This window comes from Larimichthys crocea, chromosome IV (assembly GCF_000972845.2).
Source record: "Larimichthys crocea isolate SSNF chromosome IV, L_crocea_2.0, whole genome shotgun sequence".
Taxonomy (NCBI): Eukaryota; Metazoa; Chordata; class Actinopteri; family Sciaenidae; genus Larimichthys; species Larimichthys crocea.
The window spans coordinates 6,020,634-6,039,619 of NC_040014.1; the positions used below are offsets into that span (position 1 = coordinate 6,020,634).

The following is an 18,986-nucleotide window of genomic DNA, read 5'->3' on the forward strand; positions in this document are numbered from 1 at the left end:
CATTAAAGCAGTGGTTCTCAAACCCCTCCCCCAGAATAATCAGGCAGACCTGTTAAGTCTATTCCTGTGATAGTCCAGTATTTTGAATTCTTGTCATCTGTATTGAATGTCATTAAAGGTTTAGAACCACTGCATTAAGCCAGCAGCAGCCTCCATCCCTAACTAATTACATTAAATATCTGTATGTATGTAACAAAGACACAACAACATCAGGCTAGTTGTATACTGTATTTCAGTACATTTCCAGATATGGCTGCTCTGTTCAGCAACACCAAGCTTTTACAGCAACAACAAGGTGAGTGACATATATATCACAACGTGTGATCACATGAAATGTCTGATTCACATAGAAACACATTACAGACTCAGTGAGTGAAGATATTTCCTGAAACATGCTGAGATGTCAAAGTTAAGAGCACTTGGAGTAGAATAGCATTAGTGATGATTGTGTCGTTAGTTTGTACATGTACACCATACATACATATACATATATATATATATATTCATTCAAATGAGTGGGAACAAAAGATATATCAGACGAGTGGAAAGGAAAATAAAGTGAGGTCCAAGGATAGATGAGCATCCAGGTAAACACACTATTGGCCAGTGAACCCAGAACACCACCACCACCACCACCCAGGAGTCCCAAAAAGGCCCAGATGAACTGTGGGGCCAAATGGATTGTCATCATGTGATACAGTATAACTGTGTTGGGAGATTTAGAAATGAATGAACCACTAAAACATAAGATCAACGCGCAGAGTCAGCACCATAATGTGCCAAAATCTACTTTTAAAGACCAGTTTCATTGTCCATAATGTGCCAAAATCTACTTTTAAAGACCAGTTTCATTGTTCCTGCACTTTCATAAAATGGATAAAAAAAAAAAAAGATTAAAGAACGATCTAAATCAAAGCAGAAGCTTCAGTTTCAAGCTTCTCTGGATCCTACATTTTCAAAACCTCTGACCTGTTTTGTTCAGTCTTTAGTGTCCAAGCTCAAACTCAGACAACCCTGATGATGTCATCGGGGTTATCTGACCCTGAGCTCAGTCACTTTTGGTCTCGTCATTATTTCACCTCTAATCATGCATGTGTCTACATTTCTGTGTTTCAGGTCACAGCACAGTAAACCTGGACTCATCTCCTGCAAGTATAATACAGAACTCTAACAACAGAATATATTGGGAGGTATTAACACTGGACGAATGACTCCAGCAGGCACTAAGGATCCTGGAGGACTCTGGCTGACTCAAGTTGTATCATAGATTAAAGAGCAGCAACATGTGACGCAATGGCAACCAGCAATGATAGCAAAGCAATAACAATCAATAGATTTTTGTAGTTTATGTATACAGATGTTGGACAGATGTTACTTTGGTCGACAACACACAAGGGTTGTTTTTTTTTATAAAAGAAAGATTTCCAGAAAAAGGCACAGGTCAATCGAGAAGGTAGAATATAAGGCAAAGAACAGTCTGAGTGGTGAGTCCACGTGGCTCTTAAGTATAAAAACAAATATAGAATTTCAAAGTAGACTAAAATACAACAACCTAAAACACAACACCATTAAAAATATCTCTAATCTTTTTTTCTACATATACGACAGAGTACTGTTTGGTTAATACAGGAAAGTGGCTCAGCTCTTTGAAAACTTGCCCAAAGCTTTTCTATATACAATGAGTGTTAGCTCACAGCAGCTTGAAGATCATGCATAAATAAAGGGGGGCTGCACTCTGCGACAGACTGGCACGGGGCTGCAGCTGCAGCATCTAGCTGTGGTAGAGGCGGATGCGCTGAGATATGTTGCTACGACAGAGAGGGCAGTTCTGCAGGGCCTCGCTGCAGACCTGACAGCAGCAGACGTGACCACAGGGCAGGAAGATGACCTGAGACTGGAGAGACAGAGACGAGATGGTCAGTCATCTGGAGGAGTGTGTGCTGAGGTTTGATATGTTTCTGCTTTCAAAGTAGAGGTTATGTTGGTACTTCACTGGTACATGCTAATCTGAAAAAATAACCAGTGTTGTATTGTTTATGACTGATGTTCAGTAAGAGGAGTTCTCTTACCCCGGTCTCCATGCAGACCACACATTCTGAGCTCCCTGGTCCCTCCACAGGGCTGGGGGCTGAGGGGGTGACGGGGGTCCCTGGGGTCAGCGGTGGGCTGGGCATCTGGAAGGCTGAGGTATTGGGAAGCATCGGAGGGGAGGCAGGTGATGGAGCTGTGGGGACAACTTCTGCCTCCTCCTCCTCCTGCTCGACAGCCTTACAAGCTCCTGCAGAGAAGGAGACCATCAGTGGACAGCAGAGCACTTTCAATGCCCTAAACATCGTCCTCTGTTCTTGTTCTTTGCTGTGAAAAGCCACGCCTCAGAGTGCAGTGTGGATGGAATACATACTGAGATGTAGGATGTGTGTGATGTACCTTGAGGGTGGCTGTCCTGAGCCCATTTCAGCAGAGCTTTCTGGATTCCTATTTCATTAATGCCAAGCTGAAAAAAACAGAAATGAACAATGCTGATTATTGTGCATGTTCATTAACAGTTTATTTTTTGGTGAAACTGGATCATATTTTATGGAGAAAATGTTTTCCAGTTTTCCCTCTGATGTCCTCCGGCTGCTCCGCCTCAACTCTCTGTGATTTACAGAGTTTATGATGGACAGAAAGTTTCACTTGTTGCTGAAGCAAGTTAAGCACTAAGCTGAGCTAGTTTGTTTCAACCTAGGAGCTCAAAGCACTGGAGAAGCCTTGGTATGGCAGCAAAGAAGCTTTGGATCACTGAGAGAAATACGAGCAGGTTTTCAGGTCCAGTGAGAGAGAGAGAGAGCCAGTGGGGAATGCTGACATGGAGTGGAGCCGGAACTAGAGAGAGATCTAAGAAGATATTGATGGTGGAAAAAAAAGAAAAGAAAGGGAGAGAAAATCTGAGCAAGAAGAGTAAATCTGGGACTAGACAGACACCGAGCTGGGCTCACTCCTCTCCACTGCTCTATGGACGAGTGGTGACTGTGTTGACAAAAGGCAGCTGATGTTGAAACTGAGCGTCACAGTACGCAGTCAAAGTGTTGACTGACAGAGTAATGATGTCGCAGACAGACCTTCTTGAGGTCAGAGGCGCTCATGTGGCGAAGGGCCTCAGTGGTGACTCTATGATGTGCCAGGATGGGCAGGTAGTGCTGAGCTGACAGTCTGCACAACAGGTTGACTAACTCTTTCTCCACACCTGCCTCCTGCAAAGAGATCACACTTTAAGAAGAGCTCAGTTTGATTTCCAGATGTTTGCGTGCCCTCCCTGCTCTGTACTGTACCTGCATTCGCAATGACAGGGGCTTGGTGTCCAACAGTCTCTGGTACTGGATCATCCAGTAGTTCTGCTGGTTGGACTCAGACTTCTTCTCCATCTCCACCTGGAGAACACAAACACGCTGGTCTCATTTAAATGCTTCACCCCAGAATGAAATAAGACAGATAAACAGTTTAAATGTGAACGATCTCTGCCTCCAGAAGAGCACCATACAGATAACATGTAAGAGCTGGAAGCACGACACACTGAGGTCTAACCACAGCAGCAGTTTCCTCACCAGAACCTGCCGCAGCTCCTGCTCCCTCTGGTCTCTCTGCTTCAGCAGCTGCTGCAACAAATCACTGAGAGCTGTCCGCTGATCCACCAGAACCTCCTGCACACACACATACAGACACACACACACACACACACACCCCGACCCATGAGGTAGAGTGACAATATACACTTGTCAGTAAATGCTCATAAAAGTCTCAAAGTAAAGCACTGGCCTGGCTCTGATATAATTAATATAATAATCATCATTATTATCATCTTTCAGTTGAAATAATTTACTTCTGATTATTTTCTTCAACCTCAGTGTGTACAATGATAAACTGATCCCTCCCATGCCCCGCCCCATTTTGCTCTATGGTCCAATTACAGGTGAGCTAGCCTCAGAACCCGTCAGCTGTCTCCTTAGATATGCTGCGTGCTAGTTAGCTTGTCTATGTTGAAACCAAAGTTTAAAAAAAACAAAGGGACTGTGTCATTCTTATCTTTTAACCATCTTTAAAAATGCTAGTTTTAAACAAAGCTAGCATGTAGCATATCTAGGTACAGGAAAGAAGAAAGACTGACTAAGACTTGCTCAACTGTAATTGGAGCACAGAGCAAGAAGGGGCGGGACATTGGAAGAGTCAGCTGTTGCCATGGAGCAATGACGTGAAAATAGCCAAAAGAAATAATATCATAAAAGGAAGCAGAAACAAAATCCAGTAAATGTGGGACGGCAAAGAAAGAAGGCGGTGACACCCACCTGAAGGTTCTCAGCATCCAGATTGCGTCTTTTAATCTCCAATTTAGTCAGCTGCATTAATTCGCCCTCTATGAGCTTGATCTGGGGACAGTGGAGAAGCAAATATGAAGCTAGCAGGGAGAAGGGACATGCTGCTGAGTGCAAAGTCTGCATGAAAACACTGATGAAATGGTTCTCTGTCTGTGGTGATAATACACAGGGTTTCATGAGTATCTGACTAGAAACCAAAAAGTTGAAATCATTTTCTCAGAAAAGATGAGTTAAATCAAATCAGCTATGGAGGGCTGCGGGTGGAAAAAGAACAAAACTATAAAAAGAAATGCTGATCATGTGTAATATCTGCAGTGTCTATTTTCATCTTTACCACTGTAATGTATCTCTCCTCACAGCCAGTGTCTGACCACTTACATTTCTGAATGACCTTGAGTGATTTTTTTTATCCTTACATTCACTGATTTTAACAAGCTGTGAACATGCTGACATGCTGCTTATCACCTTTAGGTGGAAATGGTAAACAGTTACTTATTTGCACATCCAGCAGACACCACCTGAAGTCATGTTAGTCCACCTGATGTATCAAAGTCCAGTATTTACTCTCTTTTAGCTGTCTTTGCCAACTCCTGAAGGAAATACCTGCTTTATTCTTGGCTATGTTCACCATCTGGTGTCACCACTTGCTGGGCAGGTGGAGTACAGTGGGTACCAAACAGAGCTCGTTTTCTGAAACAAGGTTGATGGTTGAGGTCGAGGGCCAGAAAACAGTGTACTTCAACAAGCTGTAAAGTCGTGTACAGCTGAGGAGAACTGATGAGTTATGTGACCATTCTCATCAGGATGAGCAATACCTTTCATGTTACATTACTTATTACACGTTATTTGATCCACGGGTAACAAGAATAATGCTTATAGCCACTTCAGGGAAAACCAAATCTAATCCCGCTGTATAAACTGGAACAGCTCTATGTGGGAATTAAAACTTTGATTAAAGATTAATAGATATTTCTCCTTGGTGTTTGTTTTGTTCAAAACCATAATTGCTGGTTCTCCTGTATTTATTTTCATTTTTATTAATTTCACGGTGTCATTTCCACTGAGGATGAGGTACTCCCTCACCTCTGAACAGCGTCCTCTCCAGATGGGATGTGAGTTGATCCAGATGTTAAATGACATGGTATTTCAGCAGGTCATTGTCTTGAGCTTCTTGCTTTTTCTTATTTATAGATATTTTTTCAGTTTAACGCCCTTACAAGTAACTTTCTTTTTTTTATGGTTCTGATCCTGTGGACAAAAGCTGTAGTATTTCCAGCGCCAACCAAATTCCGACCCAGGCATTAGGAATAACAGTATAGGAATAGTTTTTAGTGAAATAGTTGATATGATATAATCGCAGTATTTGTCCTCCGTTCTGAGATTTTAAGTTCAGATTTTAACCAAAAGATAACTGGACCTCCTGTAAACTATGACAGCTTCTTAAACTCGCCTTAGACTAAACAAAAGCATGACTCATCAACCTCCACTGTACAGCTTTCCATGTGATGGTGAGATTTGACCCTCACCCCACCCATCTCCAACTGCCCACACAGACCTGGTTGCGGATGTAGCCGTGCACAGCATCCTTCTGCAGCTGCAGAGCCTGGAAGGCTGCCTTCTGCATCTCCTCCTGCATAGACCAGAGGACATGACAGGTCACACGGTTGTTTAAATGCTACGCTCTAAGCTCTCATGACACTGTTAGCAACTACAGAACACATAAACCCAGGCACCACATACCTCCTCTAAGATCTGGGCGATGGCTTTAGATTTGTCCAAAACTTGGAGGGACAGCATCGTATCAAACTTCCTGTCCAAATTCTCCATGCTAAGACGAGGAAAGAGAAAACACGTGTCGAGTTCACAAATGTTTCTTGATTTGTTAGAACCACACCGCTTTGCAAATGTTAATATCTATCTGCTCTGATGTGGTGTGTCTGTGTGTGGGTGGGGTTAACCTTCTGTGGGCCTCAGACACTATGCACCGTCTGCGAAAATCATTGGCCTCCTGCAGGAGGTTCATGGCACAGCTCTCTGACAGCATCTTCTGCATGGCCGCTAAAACACACAGAGAGGGGACAGCTGTTAGAGCGAATGAATACCAAATAATCCAAATAATACACAAGTGTTGAACGGCATACTGACTCTTTTTATTGCTCTAATAGGGTTAAAACATACAGTACCAGTCACATTTTAAACTTTCTCATTCAATAGTTTCTTTATTTTTTTCTACACTGTACTGTAGATTCACTTTGAATATTGAAATGTATTCACAAAAACCAGCATGGCTACCACAGCATTCTGCAGCAACATACCACCCCATCTGATCTGAGCTCAGGGAGATCATCATTTGTTTTTTTGACAGGACGAGGACCCAAAACACACCTTCAGACTATTGTAAAGGTATTTGACTAAGAAGGAGAGTGATGGAGCGCTGCATCAGATAATATAACTTAAACCTAACTGAGATGTTTGGGATGAGTTGGACTGCAGAGTGAAAGAAAACAAATACTCAGCATAATGAGAACTCCTTCAAGACAGTTAAGACTTTACCACATAATTCGATATGTGTTGTTTCACACATTCTTCTTGATCTACAATGTAGGAAGTAATACAAATATTTTAAAAAATTAAATAAAATACTGAATGAGAAGGTGTGTCCTAACATTTTACTGGTACTGTACCTTTATCAGAGATTGGTGTTGACTGAAAGCCAACAACAGGAGCAAAATTGCACTCAGTAATTTCACAATCTGCTCATGCAGCAGGCTGACAAAGTCTTGCGAGAGAACAGCTAATGACAACTGAAGGGTTCAACCTCTGGGAGTATGTATATGCATGGCAACCACCTCAATACATTTCTTGAGTGAAAAAAGAAAAAAGGGGTGCTGATATAATAAGAATTTCTCTCAAAGTTTAAGGTACCTGGCTTGCAATTAATGGATTGATAGTGTGCTGCACATATTTGATTGAAAAGTATGCAAAATTATAGAAACACTTGGAAATATTTGAAATTGTTTGATTTTAATACTGTATAGGCGAAGTTTGTCAGCTAAGCTGCTTACCTGCCACCTCCTTCTTCCTCAGTGAATTAGCTTCTTCCTGTGTGATGGCAGCCAGATGCTCCATACGAATCCTGAGGGAACAACGGCAACGTTTTTTTAGTCATGCAGCGTCCTGTGAGCTTCTAGTTGGACTCCAGGGAGACTAGTTGTGCTTTAAGGCTGAACTAGAGATCCTAACAAATGAACAAATCATTTGTAAAAATAATAATAAATATTAAAAATAAATATTCAGAATTTATTTTCCCATGCTGCAAGTTTTTAAAGACCTCCTATGTGCTGGCATTTGTTTTTATTTTCCTTCCCCTGCAAAGCACTTTGTGGCTCTTACATGGAACATGCTCTATAAATAGTCTCAGTACAATGAGTGGAAAACTCTAAGTGCTGCTGTGTCTGTCCACTCACCGATCTTCCTCCAAGGATTGAAGAAACTCTGCACTTTTTTTCTGCCTGGAAGGTTTGAAATAAGCACACTGCAGTAAACTGAGAGTATATAACATCTACAATGTGACACATCAATAATAACAAAACAGTTGGCAATCAGTGTATCAGTTAAGAACTAATCATTAATCAATTAATCAAAGCAACTCTACCATGTAGCCAGTTCCTTCAGGTCCTACCTGTTTTTGTCCATCAGCATGTTGCTGATGCGACTACTGATGCCATCTTCAGCTTGTCGGACCTTCTCCAGCACCAGCAGCCTCTCGGCCTCCTGTGCTTTCTGCTGCTGGCTGACGCCCTGCTCCACACGCTCCTGCTCCTGCATGTCAGACACATCAGACACACTAATGTAGCTTTTAAAACAAAAAGAACGTAATGTCTCTGGGCTGATGGAAGCTAGCTGTGTTTCATTCCATCGAGTTGCTGTAACTTCAATGGTGCTTTTATGACAATGAAGACCTATTCCCATGATCTCTGAAGAGCTGGGTCTTCAGGAGGTTTCTGAAGGTAGAGAGGGATGCCCCTGATCTGGTAGGAACTGCTAGGATGCTCCACCAACGGGGAACAGACGCATGCACGTGCGTGGCAGAGCCAGGCTTCGTTCATTGGAGGATGTAAGGAGTGGGAGTGATTTTTCTTGTGTTGTGAACGGCAGCATGACTGGCAACCGAGGCAACATGACCAGAGAAGGCTGGTTGGTCATCCATTGTGAGTCCTAAGTGTCTTGCTACCCTGGTAGGGAAGAGGGTTAGGAAGTCTGTAGTTGTCCAACATTCAGGCCTGTACTGTTCTCTTGGTGTACAACACACAACCCACATGCGCTCACCCACCTGTAGAATCTGGTGAAGGATGACTAATGTGACCAGATCACTTTCTTTGTTTTATGGTTTTTGTACGACTGAACTCTCAATTCATCTTTGTAATAAGGCTTAATGCGCTGCAGGCTTACTAGAATATAATATCCTCTCTATGTCTGAACTGTTGTTGCTGCTCATATCATGCTTTGACTTTCTCAGTCACCTGAAGAAGAGTTGCTCCTCTGTCTTCTCTCTCATATTTCACACTAATGTACGAGTATCACACTCATCAAATGTGCCAGTAGACTACAGTGTCCAACTGATTTACTGATGTCTGTCCCACACATCTAAACTCCTAGCTGACTAAAGCTCCTGCTGTCCAAGCCCAACCATGTCCAACAACTTACATAAGCCTCTCACTCTTTTCCTCTTTTATTCATGAACTGGACCCGCTCAGTATTTTTATACATGCCACAGAGTATAACTGGATGCATTCGACTAATCTGTCTAACCCCGGTGTGAGTGTTTTGCGTACCTGCCGCACAGAGTTGAGCATGTTTTCCTTACGGGAGTTGTTCATGAGTATGAGCTCCGTGTGCTCCTTTTGCCTCTCCTCCAGGTGCCGCTCGAAGGCCAGCTTCTGCTGCTGCTTCTGCTCCTGTAGGACAGAGGAACACATGTCAGATACTCACATGTGCAGTATGGTATCCACACCAGCACCACACAAGGACAGCTGTAACAACATCATTATGGTAAATTATGGACTGTACTTATATAACAGCTTTCTAGTCTTCTGACCACTCAAAGCTCTTTTACACTACATATCTCATTCACACATTCACACACATTCATACACTGATGGCATTGGCTGCCATCACATGCCATGACATGATACCACCTCACTTCATTAGTCTGTAAACAAGGAAATATTTAGCAGTCTGACATGTTATCTGACTCTGTCGAGTCTTCTATGTTATGTACCTATCTGTTGTGTCGAGAGAGTGAGACAGAAACATGTCAAAAAATAAGATGTGTGCAGCAAAGTTGTGTGTCGCTTGCTCACCTTCCTCCTCTCATAATCACTGAATTTGTTCTGCAACAGAAAGTGAGGACAGATTAAATGAGACTTCAGTCTGAACAGTTGTGTAGGGATGCAACAATTACAGATTTTGATGGGATGATTACAGTCTGAGAAAAAAAATCACAGTCACAATTACAATGTTTTCGTTTAGATTTCCAACACGACAGACTGCTGCTTCTCTCCTTCTGTATGGGTATGGTCATGTGTGTTAGTGTGTACCTGCCAGGCCTCCTCCAAGCCGTCCAAACAGTCGGTGTTCTGTTTTTCGCAGTCACTCTCAAGCACCGGCAGCAGATACTGGGATGGGGGGCAGTACTCCTCTCCCACCTCTGAAAACAACAAGATTCTCTTATAACAACAGGGATCTTCAACGTGGGGTCAGCTGGCCCACAACAGGCAGGTCAAAGCTTCCCATCCAGGCCACAGAATGACCACTGATGGAAGGATTTACATATTTAGCACATTCTCACCGGAACATAAGAAGCGTTGGATGCTCTCTGTGCCCTCTGCACACACAGACACGGGTGGGTAGGTCATCATGGCAGCATCAAGTGTAAAACTCTGTCACACACACACACACACACACACACACACACACACACACACACACACACACACACGGTTTGTATTAATATATGTTTAAGTTCTGTTAAGTTTTCCCGTAAGTTTGAATCCAAACACACCTCCAGGGTGCGGATGTAGGCCAGAGTTTTGGGCAGCTGGACGATGTTGTTGTCGCTCACATCCAGAGTGCGCAGGCTCCTCAAAGAACCAACTACAGATGGCAGCTCACTGAGAGAGTTACCTAAACACACACACCATGAGGGGGAACAACACAACCACTGTTATTTGACCTGTAAATATTTTCTCACTCGTAGGAGCATGCAGAAAGCTGTAAGAATCTTACCCTTCAAATTTAACGTCTGCAGGAGCCGCAGCTCTCCGATGGAGTCCGGCAGAGCCTTTAAACGGTTCTTCTCCACATTCAGAATCTGACGAGACACAAAGTGGACACACATGAAGCGTGAGTAACATTCATTCACTTGTTTCCTCTGAACCAGGAGTCGAGCTCAGAATGGCTTTACCTGCAGGGATGTCAGCGTCCCAATGTCCTCGGGGAGACAGGTGAGCTTGTTCTCGTGCAGATCCAAAACCTTTGGAAGCAGACAGATTCAGCCAGGAAGCAAGTCTGCACAACTCTTTAAGAATACACTTTTAACAGGCACTTGAACTTCCCACGCTTGCATCTAGCTGACATTACCTTTAAAGTGGAAAGAGTTTTGATGTCACATCCTCTGGGCAGCAGTGACCTCAGCTCATTGTTGTGGAGGATGAGAACCTGAAGGAGAGTAACAGAGGACATGTCTAACAGTTCACCCAGGGAGTCGTACTGATGATGCAGAATTTATTACATCAATAGAATAGGAAAACAAATATGACATTACATTAAAGGAATTAGATCTTTGCCAGTGTAAATAGTTCAACATTTATGCATAAAAGAGAAATAAAACGATATGTTCCTGAAGCCGTTCACCTCCATGTTCCATTCTTACCTTCTTCTGTAACACCTTACAAATGGAAAAAGCAGACGAGGGAACCTGTGACAGAAGAGATCACAGATGTCATCCTCACACCCCCTTATTAATACACACTTTTACAAAGTGTCGCAGAAGTCGTCTCTAAACTGAAAGGTAAACAGTGGTTTGTTTTGGTGCTTGTTTTTTTGCCAGATTGTTATTCAGTGTCTGGTGGAAAGGACACCTACTGAGATCATACATTTTGTAAGATGAGTAAGAACCAGACTCCATAGACAAAACAAATCTAAATAAAAATAAATCCTTAATTCACTGACTTAGGTGAGAAAAACATTTCAGTCACTCCCCCCAGTTACACATGGAGAGACTCATATGTACATTGCCTCTCTGGACTACTTCAAACTTCCACTCCATCCTTTGTGATCCTGGGACAATTCATTATTACATTCTCATCAGAATCAGAAATACTTTAATAATCCCAGGGGGAATATATATAGATATATATAAATATAAAGGTATATACAAGAACAAAATTGACATTAAATAAAGTGCAACAAAGCAAAAAAAAAAAAAAAAGCTGCAAAAAGTGATTTATCATGTTTGTGTCATTTACAGCTAACACTGAGTAATGCTAATAATACACTCCTAAAACAGTATTTGTAAAGTTCGGACTGTGCAAGGCTAGCAGTTTACCCCCGCTTTCAGTCTTTAAGCTAAGCTAGGCTAACCACAACCAGACTCCAACTCTGTGCTTAACACACACAATGACTGATATCGATCCTTCCATCTCGTTCTCACAAAGAAAGGGGATAAATAGGAACATGGAGAAAGGACAGAAATAAAACACTACCTTTGTGATTTTCAGGTTTGACAAGAAACACACCTGACATACTCACCTCTGAGAGCTCACATGATGAGATGTCCAGGATGTCATCAGCACCTGCTTCCTTCGACTGTAGAACAAGCAATACGAGTTAAACGGTTTGTTTGGAATTGATGAGGAGTTGCATGTTTGATGAATAAAATCTAAATGGCTGCAGATTGTTCATTCATTAGGCTCTGAGGTGGTGACTGGAGGTTAGCTGATGAACATTAACACAGCCTTCTTACCAGGAACAGCTGATACTCCAGCCTCTTCTTGGAGTCCTCGCTGGGTTTCCTCTTTCTGAAGAACAGAGGCATCATGGGTCTGTCTGTCTGTCTGTCTTTTCCTCTCTGCCCCTCCACTATAATGACACGGGCTGCACACTGAAAAGTAAGACAGTTATTACAGTAAGAACTTGAATTTATATTACAATAACCTTTTTTGAAGTTCCAAAAATCACTATAAAATGACAAATAAACATGATATATATCAAGGTTAAAGCTGATTTTATTATTTTGATATTATCGCGAGCATAAACTGTTGTCATGGTGATCAAGGTAGCCCTCAGTTAACTATTTACACATAAAAACGTACAATACAGCAAAGCCTTTTCACAGCAGCCATCCTGACATGCACCACAGCAGCACCCTGACTCTGTTTGACCTGAATGGAACTGAACCTTAACTAGTATCACAGGAAACACCTGTGTTACTTTTCATGTCACAATGGCTGCTGTGAAGCTTATATTAGTATGAACACAAACAATACCTCTCACAGTAACATGGCAAAAAGAACACGTACTGTACATGTACTGAGTTGCAGTGTTTTTAACTGAATGACTATGTTCACTGGTGATTGTGTTTTCACAACAGCAGATGAGCCACATGGTGTGTCCACTGTTCAGTACCACCGTGTCAGGACTCGAGACATGTTCAGTTGTCCCGGGGATGCTATAAACTTTGTTTGGGACAATTTCTTAGTGTTGTTGTTTATTATTTCATCCTTCAGGAAGCTCCCTGTGTGATCAGAGGGGTGAACTATAAAGAAGAAACATATCCAGCCTTTCTTTGTGTTTGCTTAACAAAAGCTGAAACCAGAAAAAATCTGGATCATGAAGCTGGATATCAACTTTGCTTGTTAACTTGACTCTTCTTACATATACCGCCTATTTTGTTATAATGCAGAGCTATGAAAGATAACATTCTAATGATGTAAACATTAGCACCCTCAATGCCTCATGTTTATTTCTAATGATAACCCTAAACTTTACACTCAGATCCATAAATATTGGGACATCGACACAATTCTAATCTTTTGGCTCTATTCACCGCCACAATGGATTTGACTTTTGGACTTTTGGTCTCTTAAAAAGTGGGAGGCTCATATACAAACTACACTGCTCACCTGATTTGGATGTAAATACCCTTAAATGAAAGCTAAAAGTCTGCAGTTAAAGCACATCTTGTTTGTTTTATTTCAAATCCATTGTGGTGGCGTATAAAGCTAGAATTGTGTATAGAATTGTGTCGATGTCCCAATATTCATGGACCTGACTGTATATTCATATTTAAACATTACACCAAAGAACTGCATTTAGGTGTGACACGTCCTATCCGAGCTAAATATTCTATTCCATATTCTATTCGTTGTAAAACGAGCAGTGTAAAACATACAAACATAAAATGACCTACAGAGTGGTCTTTTGTCTTAATTATTCTTTTAGTGTGTGGAAGGTGACATCATCTCTGAACATGATCCAGGCAGCGATTAGCTTCACCCCAACCTCATTATGAAGACTATTAAGTTTATATGCAGACATCATTTGTGGGAGATGCTCTTCTCTCTTTATAGTCCACCCATCTGTTCATGTGATGAACATTTCAGTATGTTTCTTTTACTGAGCTCTACTCAATCAAAGAGTATGTCAAAAATTCACTGTAACTCAACACTTCCGGAGGTTGTTGCACGGTAAAAGCTGAGCAGCATGTTTGCCTTTCATTTACAGCATACAGGGAGAGTTTGAACAACATCAACACAACTTCTCTTCTCATTACAAACAGGAGAGCAGACAAAACAGAGGAAGCAACACAAACTGGGAGGTTACATAATATGGTAAATGGACTGTACTTATATAGCTCCGACCACTCAAAGTGCTTTTATACTACATATCTCATTCACCCATTCACACACATTCATACAGCGATGGCACTAGATGCCATGCAAGAGTCAACTGCTCATCAGTTTGACGAGCTTCGACGTGCAGACTAGAGGAGCCGGGGATCGAACCGTCAATCATCTGATCAGTGGACAACCTGCGCTACCTCCGAGCCATTCAACGTTAGCTACGTGATTTACGTTAACCGCTAACACTGAGTTATGTCTTTCCCATGAAGCCATTCCAGTTGGGAGGGAGGCTAAGTGCAGGGACCTAATCGACCGCCAACAGACTGAACAAACTCATCAGAGTCTTCTTGCTGGGAAAACTGCTGGCAGTCATGGACAATCCCTCTCACCCCCTCCACAAAACACTGGTCAAGCTAAAGAGCAGCTTCAGCAACAGACTTTCAACCCGCTGCAATACAGGAAATCATTCCTCCATACTGCAATCACTTTACACCTCATTCAACTCATTTGACCCTGTCAGAGCCATCACAGAACTGGACTCTGTACCCAACACTCCAATACTGGAACATATACAGCATAACATACGTGATATGTGTTAACATAAACCATATTCACAATATATATCATATTTATACAATACTCGTATCTTTTTGCACATTCTAGCTACATATTCATAGTATATTATTTATAGTATACTACATACTACAAGTATTTATTATGCATATACTATATATATATATATATATATAAAATATCTTGTGTATGTATGTATGTATGTATGTATGTGTGTATGTATAAAATTTATACATGTGTACATATTATATATTGCAGTTATGTATGTATGCACACCTTGCACAGGCTAAATATATGACATTTCTATGTGTACATATATCATCATTATTATTATTATTATGTACTATTATGTACTATTATTATTATTATTATTATTATTATTATGATTATAATCATATACTGTTGCTACCATTAGTACTATATACTGTTATTATACTGTTCTTCTTATTATGTCTGTTATTATTAATATTATTATTATTATGTATTGTTACTATTATTATTGTTGTTGTTGTTGTTGTTGTTGTTGTTGTTGTTATTATTATTATTATTATTATTATTTTGTGTTACTATTACTATATATTATGTATTTATTACTATATACTGTTATTAACAGTAGCATTACCATCGTACCATCGGTACTATTGCCATCATCTTGCCACTGCACCTTATCTACCTCTGTATCTTGTGTTTTTTAAGTGTCCTTGTCCCATTCTGTGTTTTTATTTTTATTTTTTCTACCTCAGTATTTTATTTATATTTTATCTTCTTCTTCTTTTTATTGTATTGAAATATGCCGGACTGCTATGACAACCTAATTTCCCCTCGGGGATATATAAAGTCATCTATCCATCTATAATAATTCAGAATTAGGCCTATCTGTAACTATGTTGTGTCCTGACAGAGCTGGGCCCTGTGGGTGTGGGGAAGGGGAGGGACGATTACCGTAAATCACGCAGCTAACGTTGAACAGCTCAACAACGTAACTAAGCGCACTTACTTGGCAAAGCGTTCTGAACCTAGCTGCAGTAATGACAGCCACTGCAGCTAACGTCACCTGAGTTCATGTCAATAACAACAATAACAACAGTATGACATTAGCTCCGTGTGTAGCCTAGCTGCTGCTTCACCTTAACGTCAGTGCTGACAGCGTTAGCTTAGCTTCATGACAACTTCTTTACATAACACGAGCGAAGCTAACAGAGCTAGCATGTCAAAGACAAACCACAAAATATAACGACACGACGAAGTTAAAGTGACGTTAGGTGTCATACTCACAGGCTTTGAGTGTGTCACTCCTCCTCACTCCGTGTCATGTATCACTCCTCCTCACTCTGCGGGCAGCTGGAGATATTAAAGGGGGACTTCCGATGTTTCTAACATTTAACGTCAGTCCGTGATTGGTCGTTAAAGGCAGAGCGGGAATCCAACGTTTAGTGTTGCTCTAACCGTCCATAGATCAAATAAACAACACAACATGGACCCGGTCCAGCTGATTCATCTTCCTCTGCGAAGGCTGCTTAATAAAACCATAACAATAACTGCCGCAGGTTGTCTTCTTCTACTAGTCTTTAGTGGACTGCAACTAGCTATAAGTCGCATATCGCCCTCTGCAGGATAGAGAGTGCAGTCTATGCATGTTGACTAGAAATAGAAGAGCTTCATAGCTTTTATTGTAATCACTCTGGGTTTACATGTATACGCCTGAAACACAACCACACACACAAAGGACTTCTAGACATGCAAATATGGAGAGATGGTGAGTTAGTGACGGGAGCAGTTAGGGGGGTTCAATACTTGCTCAAAGGCACCTCGGCAGTGCACAGGAGCTGAACTGGCACCTCTTCAGCAACCAGTCCACGCTCCATACAGTGGTTCGGGCTGGACTATTTACTTAAAGGATCCCCATTGGCTGATGCTATGGCAATCAGCTAATCCTCCTAAACACATGACCCATTATATAATAAGAATTACCAATTTACAAATAAAAGCAGAGGACACTGTACATACATGTAAATACATTTCTAACAATTCTAGAAAGTGGATAGTAGTACAAACTTAAAAAAGGAATGAATATCTAGATTATGCTTAAAACAAATGAGAGGAAAAGAAATCATGCTGGATATCTTTCCTGATATGGACTGGGTAATGTGTTAGGAACGAAAGGATGCCACATCATTATTAATGGAAAAGAAAATTATCAACCTACAGAGGGCTGAATTCAAAGACATCCCCAAAATCAAAGCAAAAAAAATGATGTGGCAGGCTAGTCCATTTTGCCAAAATTTCTTTGTAGCAACTCATAATGGTACTCAGTAGTTTGTATGGCCTCCACATGCATGTATGCATGCCTGACAATGTTGGAGCATGCTCCTAATGAGAAAACGGATGGTGTCATGGGGGATCTCCTCCCAGATCTGGACCAGGGCATCACTCAGCTCCTTGGACAGTCTGAGGTGCAACCTTGTTGGCATGGATGGACTAAAACATAATGACCAAGAGGTGTTCTATTGGATTTAGGTCAGTCGAACATAGGGGTCAGTCAATGGTATCAATTCCTTCATCCTCCAGGAACTGCCTGCATACTCTTGCCATATGAGGCTGGGCATTGTCGTGCACCAGGAGGAACCCAGGACCCACTGCACCAGCAGGATCTGACAATGGGTCCAAGGATTTCATTCTGATACCTAATAGCAGTCTGGGTTCCATTGTCTAACCTGCAGAGGTCTGTATGTCTTTCCAGGGAAATGCCTCCCCAGACCATCACTGACCCACCACCAGACCGGTCATGCTGAATTATGTTGCAGGCAGCATAACATTCTCCACGGCGTCTCCAGACCCGTTCATGTCTATCACATGTGCTCCGGTTGAACCTGCTCTCATCTGTGAAATCACAGGGCGCCAGTGGCAGACCTGCCAATTCTGGTGTTCTGTGGCAAATGCCAGTCGAGCTCCATAGTGCCGGGCAGTGCGCACAGGGTCCAGTACAGGACATCGGGCCCTCAGGCCACCCTCATGAAGTCTGTTTCTGATTGTTTGGTCAGAGACATTCACACCAGTGGCCTCCTGTTTTATAGGGCTCTGGCAGTGCTCATCCTGTTCCTCCTTGCACAAAGGAGCAGATACTGGTCCTGCTGATGGGTTAAGGCCCTGTCCAGCTCTCCTAGAGTAACTGCCTGTCTCCTGGAATCTCCTCCACATTCTTGAGACTGTGCTGGGAGACACAGCAAATCTTCTGGCAATGGCCCATATGGATGTCCCACCCTAGAGGAGTTGGACTACCTGTGCAACCTCTGTAGGGTCCAGGTACTGCACCATGCTACCAGTAGTGACACTGACCCTAGCCAAATGCAAAACTAATGAGAAATTGGCAGAAAAGATGAGCAGGTAAAAAATGTCAGCAGCCTCCACCTGTAAAACCATTCCTGTTTTAGGGGTCGTCATTGTTGCCTCTCTAGTGTACCTGTTATTAATTTCATTAACACCAAAACAGATGAAAATGATTAACAATCCCCCAAGCTGACCAGATCAATATCCCAGAAGTCGAATTGACTTGATGCTATAATCTGATTAAAAAGTGCTCCTTTGAAAGCGAACACAGTCTGTCATGGGGATTGGATAGATGTTAAAGGGTCAGGTATTCCAGTTTCATGTTCTATAAATTACAGTTTTTTCCCAAATATTGTACCACAATATGACTTGTACCTGCCTGTTTGTTAGGACTGTGTGTTATCACAGTAAACTATATGGTCAAACAGAAATGTTGGCATCTCAGAGTTATTAGTGCAGCTCAACAATATAGCCATGCTTGAGGAAGTCTTTCCAAGAGGCTGGAGTGCAACCTTTTAGTGTTGGTTCTAATAGAGCAGCCCAGTTTACTATGAACAGGGCAAAAGTTCACATGAACTTCCTGTTACATGTTGCTCTATCACACATCATACATGTTCTAGTTTACATACCTGTGACCGAGTGTGGCATTCGATCTTTTTATGTTTGTCCAGCAGAGGTCACACTCTACACATATTTGTTGGAATCACAAAGCATGAGATTAGATAAGATAACTTCCATTAAATGTCACAGTGACAGTGATCCTGCATCATGCAAAACAGCAGTACCTCCCTTAAATGGAATGCAGTTTTCATTAATACACCTGTGTGTC

At 41.8% G+C, this 18,986-nt stretch overlaps 1 protein-coding gene across 1 annotated transcript; it reads right to left on the reverse strand.

The window, feature by feature from the left end:
* Positions 1-1,331: 1,331 nt before the first annotated feature.
* Positions 1,332-16,402, reverse strand: lrsam1 (leucine rich repeat and sterile alpha motif containing 1). The gene is made up of 25 exons (XM_010740067.3): positions 16,106-16,402; positions 12,379-12,516; positions 12,165-12,221; positions 11,287-11,331; positions 10,995-11,072; positions 10,819-10,887; positions 10,641-10,725; positions 10,417-10,538; positions 10,204-10,294; positions 9,953-10,062; positions 9,716-9,745; positions 9,188-9,310; positions 8,035-8,174; positions 7,820-7,864; positions 7,418-7,488; positions 6,311-6,410; positions 6,093-6,180; positions 5,908-5,982; positions 4,323-4,403; positions 3,585-3,680; positions 3,312-3,410; positions 3,102-3,233; positions 2,428-2,494; positions 2,070-2,278; positions 1,332-1,894 (listed from the first exon to the last, which is right to left on the reverse strand). The coding sequence occupies exons 2-25, from the start codon at positions 12,451-12,453 to the stop codon at positions 1,772-1,774; spliced, it is 2,211 nt and encodes a 736-aa protein (XP_010738369.2). The 5' UTR covers positions 12,454-12,516; positions 16,106-16,402; the 3' UTR covers positions 1,332-1,771.
* Positions 16,403-18,986: the final 2,584 nt, after the last annotated feature.

What these genes read in the sequence shown, in the direction of transcription:
- lrsam1 (XM_010740067.3), bottom strand. Translation starts at nt 12,453, where the DNA reads ATGATGCCTCTGTTCTTCAGAAAGAGGAAACCCAGCGAGGACTCCAAG. An exon ending in GCAGACGTTAAATTTGAAGG is followed by an intron (nt 10,539 to 10,640) that starts GTAAGATTCTTA and finishes GTGTGTGTTTAG; the next exon opens with GTAACTCTCTCAGTGAGCTG. An exon ending in TCGCCCAGATCTTAGAGGAG is followed by an intron (nt 5,983 to 6,092) that starts GTATGTGGTGCC and finishes TGGTCTATGCAG; the next exon opens with GAGGAGATGCAGAAGGCAGC.